The sequence below is a fragment of the Notechis scutatus genome, chromosome 5 (assembly GCF_049901735.1).
Source record: "Notechis scutatus isolate UNSWTSFEM ecotype Mainland chromosome 5, rNotScu1.2, whole genome shotgun sequence".
Taxonomy (NCBI): domain Eukaryota; kingdom Metazoa; phylum Chordata; class Lepidosauria; order Squamata; family Elapidae; genus Notechis; species Notechis scutatus.
Genome location: NC_142013.1, coordinates 13,125,063 through 13,137,324, shown reverse-complemented (window position 1 = coordinate 13,137,324; position 12,262 = coordinate 13,125,063). Strand labels below are relative to the sequence as shown.

General features: G+C 43.2%; 1 protein-coding gene across 1 annotated transcript in view; it reads left to right on the top strand.

Moving 5' to 3' along the window:
- Window positions 1-10,356, top strand: part of MAML2 (mastermind like transcriptional coactivator 2) — a 209,491-nt gene extending 199,135 nt beyond the window's left edge. The window contains exon 5 of the mRNA XM_026675598.2: window positions 6,418-10,356. Coding sequence (XP_026531383.2) covers window positions 6,418-7,397 — 980 coding nt within the window. The 3' untranslated portion in view covers window positions 7,398-10,356. The remainder of the gene's footprint in view (window positions 1-6,417) is intronic.
- Window positions 10,357-12,262: the final 1,906 nt, after the last annotated feature.

Genomic DNA, 12,262 nt, shown 5'->3' with positions numbered 1-12,262 from the left:
CTAACAGAGCCTGATTGCCTCATGTTCCATTTTCATGCGCTGCATTTTAGGCATAAATGCCAGGGGTGGACTGCTGGGGGTTTGCAGGGGTTCGGGAGAGCCCCTAGCTAAGATTCGGTGTAGTTCGGAGAACCCCCAAATCCCACTTCTGGCTGACCCTGCTCAACCTGCCCCACTCCTCTCAGAAGTCCCCACACAGCCTGTTTTGGATGCAGGTAAGCGCAGGGTGTGTGTGGAGGCTCGGAGAGGGTGAAAAAATGGGCCTCCCGAAAGTTTGAGAAGGCCGGAAATGGGCCCGTTTCTGGCTTCCAGCGAGCCTCCAGAACCTAGGGAGGCCATTTTGGCCTTACCAGAGGCTCGAAGAAAGCCTCCGGAACCCGGGGAGGGCAAAAGCATCCCCCCTCCATGGCTGTGGTGCAGAAGGATGACTAGGCCACGCACACCATAGCCACGCACACCCAAAAACCGGGCAGAGAACCCTTTGCTAAAATTTTTGAAGGCCACTCCTGCATAAACCTTGATGCAAGTTTAAATGAATCATAAGCATGTTCATAAACTCAAATTCATTAGAGTCTACCCACCAAGAAGAAAGGACACCTGAAATAGAAATGGCGGTTCTCATTTTACTTACTTACAATAGTGCGGGGATCTTGTCTTTTAAGTCATCGCTCCAAAGATATGAACCTTTCCTCGCTTCCTAGGTTGGCATTAAATCCCAAGGACAGCAGTCCTCCCATCGTCTTTTTAGTAGGAACCAGCAGAGAGATGTTCGGAAATATCTTCAAGAAAATACTGTATATTCTGAGACATCTAACAGAGTAAAAGACATTGAAGGGATCTTGGAGATCTTCTAGTCCAACCTTCTCCTCAAGCAGGAAATCTTATACTATTTCAGACATGTGGTTGTCCAATCTCTTCTTAAAAACCTCCACTCACAACTTCTGGTGGCAAGTCATTCCACTTGATTAATTGTTCTAACTTTCAGGAAATTTCTCCTTAGTTCTAGGTTGCATCTCTCCTTGATTAGTTTCCATCTATTGCTTCTCCTCCTGCCCTCAGGTGCTTTGGAGAATAGCTTGACTCCCTCTTCTTTGTGGCAGCCCCTGAGATATTGGAATACTGCTAACATGTCACCCCAAGTCCTTCTTTCATTAGATTAGACATACCCAATTCCTGAAACTGTTCTTGGTATATTTTACCCTCCAGATCCCTAATCATCTTTGTTGGTCTCTGCGCTCTTTCTAGAGTCTCAACATCTTTTTTATATTGTGGTGACCAAAACTGGATGCGGTATTCCGAATCTCCCTAACTTCTCTTCATTTGCTGGAGAATGTTTATATATTTGAAAGACTATGTTTCTAAAAAGTGTTCTGCACTGTGGCATATAGCAATATAGTACCTAGACTTAGATACTACTTTATAGTCTTTACAGCTTTCTCTAAGCAGTTTTACAGAGTCAGCATATTCCCCCCCAATAATCTGGGTCCTCATTTTACCCATCTTGGAAGGATGGAAGGCTGAGTCAACCTTGAGCCTGGTGGGATTAGAACTGCCAAATTGCAGGTAGCTGATAGTCAGCAGAAGTGGCCTGCAGTAGAGCACTCTAACCACTGCGCCACGGAAGCTCATATATCATATGGCTCATTAAATACATTTGTCTTCTGATCTGGATTTATTTTCAGTGGTCCTCCTACTGTTACTCTTCATGAAACAGAATTAAAGATTACCCAGCCGGTCTCAAAATTGACTTTCAGAGAGCAGAGACCTCACGATAGACTGTCAATCCATTAATCAGAAATTGACACATTCTGCAGTACCAGTCAGGTTTTTTTTTGGTGGGGGGATTGGTATCTAAGGTCTGGTTATGTTCTCCACTGAACACTAATTGGAGTGAAATTTCTATCCATCTGGTATAAATTAGACCAGTGCAAAAAGAAGGTGGGGGGGAGGGGGGAAGAAGAGAATGAAGAAGCTAAAAATAGTAAGCAATTTAGAGAAAAAGGGAAACTTTGTCTTGGGAATAAGAGAGAGAAGCATTGTTCCTAACCACTGCACCCTCTGAAGCAATTTTGGCTGTTACAAAAGAATATAGTGTATTGGCCATCTGGGTCTACTAAGTCAACATGTTCCATCTTGGCTAATCTAGAAAATGCCTTAGTTGCCTGAGTCTTTTTGTTGCACCAGGTAAATGTTATGTGTCCTGGCTATCTGCTTTTCGTTTCAATGATGTTTGGAGTACGAATTCAGCACCGGTTGCACGACTTACTTGCTAATGATATGTGTAATCCAGGCAGCTCTCTGATACGAAACGCCATAGTTTCTTTCACATTGTCCCAAAGGTGCTTTTTCAGGAGGCAACTGAACTTTCTTGTTCTCATCCAAGAAGCTTCTTCAGCTCTGACAGGATAGTGGGGAACCGAAGGATTTCTATTCCTTGCAGACAGCTGGTCATTTGCACCCTTTTTAAAGAGTCATTGAAGCACTTGGAGGTTTATCTGTGTCCTCAGGGTCACCTGAGTAGCGCTCCTGGTTCCTGTAGCCTGCAATGTTTCCTCTGGAAATCCATTCCTACTCTGGATGACTGAGAATCTCTACAGACTTTTAGCTATACAATTTGGCATGAAATACCCTTTGAATGGTGTGGGAGTAGGAACGGATTTCCAGAGGGAAAAATTGCAGACTACAGGAACCAGGAGCGCTACTCAGGTGACCCTGAGGACACAGATAAACCTCCAAGCTCTTCCAGGACCCTCTAAAAGGATGCAAATGACCAGCTGCCTGCAAGGAATATGAATCCTTCCATTCTCCATCATCCAGTCAGAACTGAAGAAGCTTCTTGGATGAGAAGCAAAACGTCTTCAAATGGAAAAAAAACAAGAAATTCCAGTTGCCTCCTGAAAAAAGCATCTTGGGGAAACCATGACCTGGATGGCTGAGAATCTTTACAGATTTTCTTTCCTATTGCTACTGTTTTCCCTCCCCAATCCTGCAAACTCAGTTTAAAGATGATCCATGATCCCCTTCTCTTCTGCTGACACTGAAAAGTCTGAGAAGAAGAGCAAAAACAGAATATGTGTTTCCTCCCGAGCTGCCACCAATCCAGGAATAACAAAAATCCCCTTCATCCCCACTTCCTGTAAAATCCATGTTTTTATTTATTCACTATTACCAAAGGGTAACTCTGGGTGGCTTACAATATTAAAAAGATAAAACTGTACAACAGCTACAAGCACTACAAGTAAGATACTATAAAAATGCAAATACTAACTAAAAGATGGGGAGGGAAAAGGGTGAGCAGAGGAAGATGGTGGGATCTGTTATTAATATGACAAAAAAAACACCTCCCCACTGCAGCCCCACAATCCTATCAGTTGGGATTACTTGTCCTGGACGTTCACATCCATACTTCACGTTGCTTGCATTTTCCTTGGGCAAAAAGATAAAACAAAAATCTGAATGATTCCTGAGCAGAGGGTGGAAAAATTATCAAGACACTCCCCACTAAAAGACCTGAATGTCAGAAGCTGGAAAAGGCAAACAGTCTGTTCAGAGATTTCTCCAGAACTGTAGAATTTCGGTTAAAATACTATTTTACTTAGAACTAGGCAACTTACTTTCCTGTATGTATTTTTGAGTTTGCACACCAGTTCTTTCTTTAAGAGGGAGCATAGTTCAGAGGTAGGACACATATTTTTCATGCCGGTTCAACATTGGACCCAGCAAGTACAGGTAACCCTTCACTTACGTAGAACTTTTCATTTAGTGACCGTTTGAACTTACAACGGTACTGCAAAAAAATGTGACTTTTTCACACTTCACAATCGTTGAATTATTCCCAATAATCAAAATTCAGATGCTTGGCAACCGGCATGTATTTATGACGGTTGCAGTGTCTTGGGGTCATGTGATGGATCACCTTTTGTGACCTTCTGACAAGCAAAGTCAACGGAGAAGCCAGGTTCACTTAACAACCGGGTTACTAACTTAACAACTGCAGTGATTCACCTAACCACTCTGGAAAGAAAGGTCGTAAAACGGGGCAAAATTCACCTAACAATTTTCTCGCTTAGCAGCATAAATTTTGGGCTTAAATGTGACATAAACCAAAGCTGAAGGGTGGGCTGCTGGGGGTTCGCAGGGGTTCAGGGGATCCTTGAGCTAAGATTCTGTACAGTTCTGAGAACCCCCAAATCCCACACCTGGCTGGCCCCGTCTATCCTGCCCCTCCCCTCCCAGGAGTCCCCATGTGGCCCATTTTGGATGCAGGCAAATGCAGGTCACGTGGGGAGGCTCGGGGAGGATGAAAAACGGGCCTCCTGAAATTTCGGGAAGGCCGGAAGCAGGCCCGTTTCTGGCTTCCAGAGAGCCTCCGAAGCCCTGGGAAGCCATTTTTGTCCTCACAGAGGCTCAAGGGAAGCCTCTGGAGCCCGGGGAGGGCAAAGATGCCTCCCCCCACAGCCGTGGTGCAGGAGGCCGATTTGGCCACGCCCACCCAACAACAGGGCAGAGAACCTGTTGCTAAAATTTTTCAAGGCCACCCCTGCTAAAAACCTGCCTGTAGAATGACTGTGGCCAAAGAAAGGACAGATAGTACCAATAACGAAGGGCACCTTGAGTACCATCCCAAAACATCTGGAGCAGCATTTAATAGCATTGTGCCTTTAACCACTAGACCACACTGACTCTAACTGGAAAGGATGAGCACTTAGCAGTTCAAAAAAGCGAGGCTGGGCCACTTTTCTGCAACAGTGGTACATACAAAATTCACTTAACAACGGTCTCATTTAACAATAGAAATTTGGAGCTCAATGGTGATCATAAGTCAAGGACTACCTATAGGGACAGTCATAAATCCCAACTCTCCAGATACCTAATCCCATAAATGAGAACTTGTTACCGACTAAAAGTCCCATGTCATAAATAAGTTGCTCTATCGCAGATTGGCTTACTGTAGAATGCAGAGAGCATGTTTTAATTCCTCTTGCATATCAGAGTCAAAGGAAATGCTTATTTATATGTATTGTGTTTAACCAAAGAACCAAATGCTTATTTATATGTATTGTGTTTAACCAAAGAACAATTGTTTCCTCTTCTTGCTAATTTTTACCTTTCCATTAAGGCTGGCTGCCAGAATAGCAAGCTCTATGAACTACTAGTAGCTCATCTTTCAATCATAATATTGTATCCACAGTCAGAGTGCCTTCTCTTTAAAATTCAACACATTAAAATAAGTGCCTCCATAATTCAGTCAGGAGGAGTTTGACAGTTTGGTCACTTAACTAAGCCTGGTTTGTGATCAAGCTTGCTCTCAGTTTACTAAGAGTCATGGAACAATAGAAGATTCACTGTCATTTCTTTGACTCATCGGCTGGGTTCGTTCACTGCACTCCTTCCTAAATATAAGTGAATAAATATTCACATAACATGCTATTCCGCAGTAGATCAAATCGTGGTTTAATATAATGGCTGACTTCACACAATCTGCTGGGTTTCCAAAAATTCTGAAACATAAAATAGCCAACCCCATTTTAGTCTATCGGGTTGTACACAATATTGTCTTTTGTTGTATCTTGTGAGTCCCTTGGATCAAATAAGTCAATCCTTAAGGAAATCAATCCTGACTGTTCTTTGGAAGGACAAGTACTGAAGCTGAAGCTCAAATACTTTGGCCACTAAATGAGAAGAGAGGATTCACAGGAAAAGACCTCCTGGTATTGGGAAAGTTAGAAGGCAAAAGGAGAAAGAGGCAGCAGAGGATGAAATGGTTAGATAGTGTCCTTGGCATTACTGTAGAACCGTGATGGCGAACCTCTGGCACATGTGCCACAGGTGGCACACGGAGCCATTTGTACCAGCATGCGGGCCCCAGGCAAACTTACCACACTGTGCATGCACGCAACTCACAGCTGATTTTCAGCTGGTTTGAGGCCTTTTCGACCTCCCAGAGGCTTGAAAAAGCTTCTGCAGGCCGAATAGGCCTGTTTCGTCACTTCCTGTAATACCGGAAGTGACTAAACAGACCTATTCGGCCTGCAGAGGCTTTTTTCAAGCCTCTGGGAGGCCGAAAAAGGCCTCAAACCAGCTGAAAATCAGCTGTGAGGTGTGCAGTACAGGTAAGGGGATGGTGGGGGGGTTGCACGCACATGTGCAGGGGGCGGGGGTGCACATTGGCTCCTGGATGCTGGCACACAAACACGCGAGCACCAGTGCGCACACAATTTTTGGCACAGGATTCCCAAAAGGTTAGCCACCACTGCTGTAGAATATGCTTCATTTTCTCTAGTAGGATCATTGTGTTGAGTGAGAGATAAGAAAATAGCCAGAGAAGTAACTGGTCCTATTGGGTACCTTGGTTTCTGAGTCTTGTTTAGGCCTGATGATGGAGGGTGGATTTTTATGTCTTTGTTCTTCTCCTAGGTGGATCACCGGCTGTGACCATCAACTCCAACCTATGTTTCTCCAGTCCCATTTCCACTTCTAACATTTTGTCACAGCAATCAAATCTCTTGTCCACGACTCATGGCACCAGAATGCCTTCTCTTCCAGCAGGCCACCACGCCAGCTGCTACGGGAATATTCCCTGCAGTCAAGCAAATGCATATAATGTGCCACCCTCAGCAGTGAGCCAGGTTGCACAGCATAGAAATCTAAACCCAATTGTCACCAGTCAAAACAACCCCGCAGCGTCTCGGCCAGCGCCACCTGGGCAAGGCAACAACATGCCGACCTTTGACAATGGCTTGGGAGTTAACTCCCAGCAAGGGAAGCTCAGCTTGAACCAGGGGACTTCAGCATCACAAAGACCTTCAAACGTGATGGTCAATTCAAACGCTGCAGCTCAGAACTGGGTTTCTTCAGAAGCCGGATTGAAGCAACCGGAAACACAGAGGGCTTCGGGGTCCCCGTTCTCATCTGGAAGCTCCTATACAAATCCGCCACTACAGCGCACCGCTGCCCTACAGCAGTTTCCTCAGCGGGCCATGGTGCCTCCTAACCAACTGAGCGCCCTCCAGATGAGATCCCCGATGAGCCAAATGAACCAAAGTCTGAATGGACAAGTGGGTGGGCCACCCAAGCCCCAGAGTGCGATGCCTCCTCAGTTGCAGGCAGAGGTTGTGGCCCACTTAAATCCACCCAGGGTGGGGATGACACAACCCCACCCCTTGTCCTCGAACCAGTTTTCATCGAATGCTACCCAAATGTCCACCCGGGCTTTTCAAGGAACAGATCACTCCAATGATCTGGCGTTTGATTTTCTGAGCCAGCAAGCGGATAACATTGGGCCGGCGCTCAATAGCGACCCAGACTTCATTGACTCTTTGTTGAAAACAGAGCCCAGCAATGATGATTGGATGAAAGACATCAACCTTGATGAGATATTAGGAGGCCATTCCTGAGGCAGCTAACAGTGAGGCACTCCTGGTGTTTTTTTTTTTAAGACTGAAAAGTCAGGATATCAGTCTTCAGTTTGTAGAAGACAAAAGTTAGGGGAGGAGGGAGGGAAGCAAAACAGTGGGTTGCTGGATCCAACCTTTAAAATATATATATAAATGCAACCATGCTTAGACATAGCTTGTTCCATTATCAAGTATGCTAATGCTGGTGAAGTCTGGATCCGTAGCTTCCAAACACAGTGGTTCTGAATGATGAAGGAACTCGGAGAAGTGGCTGGTCATCATCTAAATAAATCCTAGATATGTAAGCTAATATTTACATCTATTACACAAAGGGGAGACCCAGGAAAATGCACTGCATCAAAAATATACTGCTGACATCCACTAATGATTCTCTTGTGTATCCGTGTGTATGTGTATACAAATAGAAATCTGGCTGGAGGAAAAATAAACAGAAAACAACAACACCCAACTCAGAAAGCTTTAGCAAACGTCTTCCCTTAACATTGCACATTCTAATAGGTTTTATTAGAATCCTTATCGTTTTCATTCACTGAGAATAAAACATTACATCGTGAGAATTGTAATACAGAACATCTGGAGTACATCAAACTTAGGGATGCAGATTAACACTTCATAGAGGGAATCCAGGTGCCATGAAAGATAAGTTTATTGATAGAACCCGTATATGCATATCAAACATCCCTGGTTCCATAAGCTATTTAGTGTGGGAAGAAAAGGAGTGGTCCCAAAATCCTGAAGGTCCTTGGCGCACATGGCAGCTTCCTAAATCTCTAAAGTTCCTAATGCTTCTTAAAACAGTAGTTTTCTGCCCACTTTCCTGGAAATAAATCTACAAAATTAGGTGGGATAAACAAGGCTGTAAACAGATAATTTGCCCCGTAAGTGGCTTCCTTACCCACTTTCCTTCCTAATATCCCTCTTTATGGGAGAATATGGAGTACCAAACTCAAGAGAATTAGAAACTTTCTATTCAAGATCTGTCTTGAAGTTTCAAATAGAAATAACCAGCTTCTCCAGCCTGTTACAATTTCATAAGCTTCCTCCTCATTCTGTGATGACCCAGGTCTTGTCACAAAGGCAACACAGTCACATAAGTAAGAAAAGTCCCTTTAATACCTCCAACTTTGCCCATTTACCTTCGGCTGGAGAAAAAACACTCCCAAGAATAGTCTTTAAGTGGAGGAAATTCAGTCCGAAAACAAAGTACATATAAACTGTAAATAAAAATCCAGACAAACCACACTGCAGCAATTAATTGGACAGGGCAGGATAAGAATTGCAGACTTCAAAGGCCAACAAAACACACACAGTTGGGAAGACGTTAGGAACCCAGATAAGCCTCGACCATAAAAGATAACTCACGATTTGCTTCCAACAAGTTGCTGTGCACAACCTCCCTTTTTAAACACTCTGCTCCCAGCTGGAGCTAATGAAGGGAATCGGGGCCCTTTCCTCCCCCATAAGCCATGCAACTCACATTGCTCCCTTCTCCGTTCCTCCCTGCGTGCCCTAGGATGAAGAGAGGGTGGCCCTGGATCTTCCTCTAAATTCCCTCTGCCTTGCTCTACCTCTCCCCTGCTCTGCCCAGCTGGACTTTGCCCTTCCCCAGTTTCTTCCACAGCCAACGGAGCCACACTCCCACTCCCTGTCAGCTGCTTGGCCTCCCCCTCAAAATCAGATTCCGACAGGGGCATGACATCTTTCCTATAGCGTTCACACCTCCTAGTTGGTTTCTTCTTCCCTTCTCTTTATCCTTTTAATTAGATATTGGAGACGGGATTGAATTTGGGATGCTAATGCATCCCAGAATGCAGATTATATCGAAACAATCCAGTTTTATCTTACATGTCAGTAACATAATAAGAATGAGGATCTGTGAGGCAGGGATCCCTGCAAACATCACACATACATTATGGGCTCAAAGGATATCTTATGGTACATCCATCAAACATGTTTTAATTATTTGAGCACACATTGCAACCAGCCAATCACCACTATAGCTGTTTAAGCAGTTCATTGTTCAAATTCAAGGTATTTTTTTAAAAAAAATAGATATTCCTTTTTGTTCATAAACAGCACAATATTAAGTGAGATCTAAGTTCTTCCCTTGAATTCTCCTGACAGTGGCAAGCAGGGATAATACATTTTGGAATGGAAGGTGGTGTTTTTCTTGTCATCTTGGATTCTCTATGTTGCCCTGTATAAAGTTCACTCAGGACACTGTTGGGAATCTGCAGGTGTCCCGATCTTATACTCTCCACAGATGGATTGAGTCTACAAACATTTTCTAGCCAACATATTTGCAACAATAATTTTGCAAATTTCAGTGCTAATACATCTGAAGCATACCACTGTGGGAAAATTGAAATAATGAGCAGCTTGCATGTTCCTGGCCATTGGATCTATAAAATCTTACAATTCCCAATTATCTGAAGTTCCATAAACCAAAGTTGTAAAAGAGACATATCGTTGTGCAACCTCTGTTTATTTTAAAATCCCATGCCTTTGAACACTTCACCTTAAGGTTGTACCTTTGTGACCCAACGCTGAAAAAAAGGTGGGAATATTTTAATTTTAAAACAAGAAAAAAAAAATACCCTGCATCTTGTTATCACCATGTATCTTCTTTTTACCATTACATTTAAATGCACTACGCTTATCTTTTGCATTATTGGATCGGGAGTTCTTTTCAATATTGGGCTGTAAATATAGAGAAAAAGGTTTTGTAAACTTTTGTACAAAAAAATGTAATATTTTGGTAGGAATACTAAAATCATATTCTTTGGGTTATATTTATACACATGTGGAATAAAAATGTACTGTCCAAACTTTGTATTTTATACTGCAAAGGAGATTTTAAAAAATTCCTTTCGTATTTGAACATACAATGTATGGGGCAAGGGGAATTGTATGATACGATTAAATTTTTCCATCCTGAGATTTATGCAGCAGCTTATATAAGAGGAGACAGGAAGAGAATTTTGAATAAAATAATTGAGGACCCTCAATTGATGGCTTTGTCCTAAAATCTCAAACTTGGTTTCATATAATTGGTTACGACATGTTAACTAAGGATATTGGCTGCTAAATTCCATCTCCAGGTTGAAGACAGCTTTTTAGAAGAAACATAAGCTCTCTTAAATCTAAGAAAGTCCGTGTTCCAAATGTGTTTTGCACCTTACCTTACATACTGAGCCAGGTTTGGGAAATAGATTTCAAGGACATATGGGTACAATTTACGATTTAGGAAAGGGCAACAAGCATGAGAGATCAAGAAACTCAGAGGTGGTATTCAGCAGGTTCTGACCAGTTCTGGAGAACCGATAGCTGAAATTTTGAGTAGTTCGGAGAATCAGCAAATACCACCTCTGACTGGCCCCTCCCCCATCTATTCTCTGCCTCCCATCAAGTCCCAGCTGATTGGCTGGGTCTTCTTTGGTTGCCCTGCACAGGAGAACGGAGCTGGAAAGGAGGTTAGTGGGGTGGGAAGGGAATGGGGATTTTGCAGTAACCTTCCCCCAGGAGTGGGGTGGGAATGGAGATTTTACAGTATCCTTCCCCTGCCACGCCCACCATGCCACGCCCACAGAACCAGTAGTAAAAAAAATTGAATCCCACCACTGAAGAAACTAAATTCTGTGAAAACAAATTGCAAGAACTAGGAACGTTGTAGAAGTTGGGGAGGGGCTACAATAATACTGGTAATATGAGGCACAAGGAATCACGGCCGTACATTAAGTTGCAGTTAAGATTTATTGCTCAAGCCAGAGGTCTCCAAACTTGGCAAATTTATGCGGACTTCAACTCCCAGAATTCCTCAGCCAGCATAGCTCAAACCTACACAGAAGAATCTAGTTAGCTAATGTTCAGAGTAAATTGTCACTAGAGAAGGGTCAATGGAATTCATGAGGAGTTGGATTTAAGACCTTTTGAGGTCTTCCAATCCAACCCCCTTCTTAAGGCAGGAGATCTTGTAGCATTCCGGCTCTTGATGGATGTTCTCTAAGCCAGATCAAAGAGTTTTATAATGGATTACTTTATGCTGCTTTTTGCTGTTAAGGTTCAGTATCTCAGTCCAAGCACTTTTAGCTCTAATTAATCACAGGGTTGCTTACTAACTTGTCCCAAATATTCCATCACAGGTGGCTATGAAATATCAAGAACCAACTGGCTGACTTTGGGCCAGCCATTCTCAGTCCATCCACCTCATAGGATTGTTATTGTGAGGAAAATAGGAGAGAACAACCAGTTAGTCACCATTACAGATGATCTTCTGCAGGCCTTCTGCAGTCACGACATAAGCCTAAGATGGAAAATCAGGCATGTCCGGAGTTACATCTTTTCTAACCTGCTCTATGGAGTAGAGAGTCTCTTGACAGAAATCCACTTGAAGAGACTAGAAGCATTTGAAATGTGGGTTTACAGGCATCTGTTACATATAATCTGGGTTGACAAAATCAGAAATGGGGAGGTGATCAGCCGCCTGGGAAAGCCAAGGGAAATTATCAAAACCATTAAAAAGCAAAAATTAGAATATTTTGGACATGTGATGGGACATCCGGAAAAATATGGCACACTTCACTTAATCCTCCTGGGAAAGACTGGAAGCAAACAAGGTCGAGGCCGAAGAAGAACATTGTGGCTTCCAAATCTAAGAGACTGGTTTGGACAAAACTCAACAGGACTTTTTTGTGTGGCTGTTGATAAAAATAGGATCGCCAACTTGATCGCCAATATCCGATGATGGATATGGCACAATGACAATCACAATGATGGTGGTGGTTTATATTACTATATTTTACTGCCAAGATCAGAAAAGTTCGGTGCTCAGGAGAATTTGTATT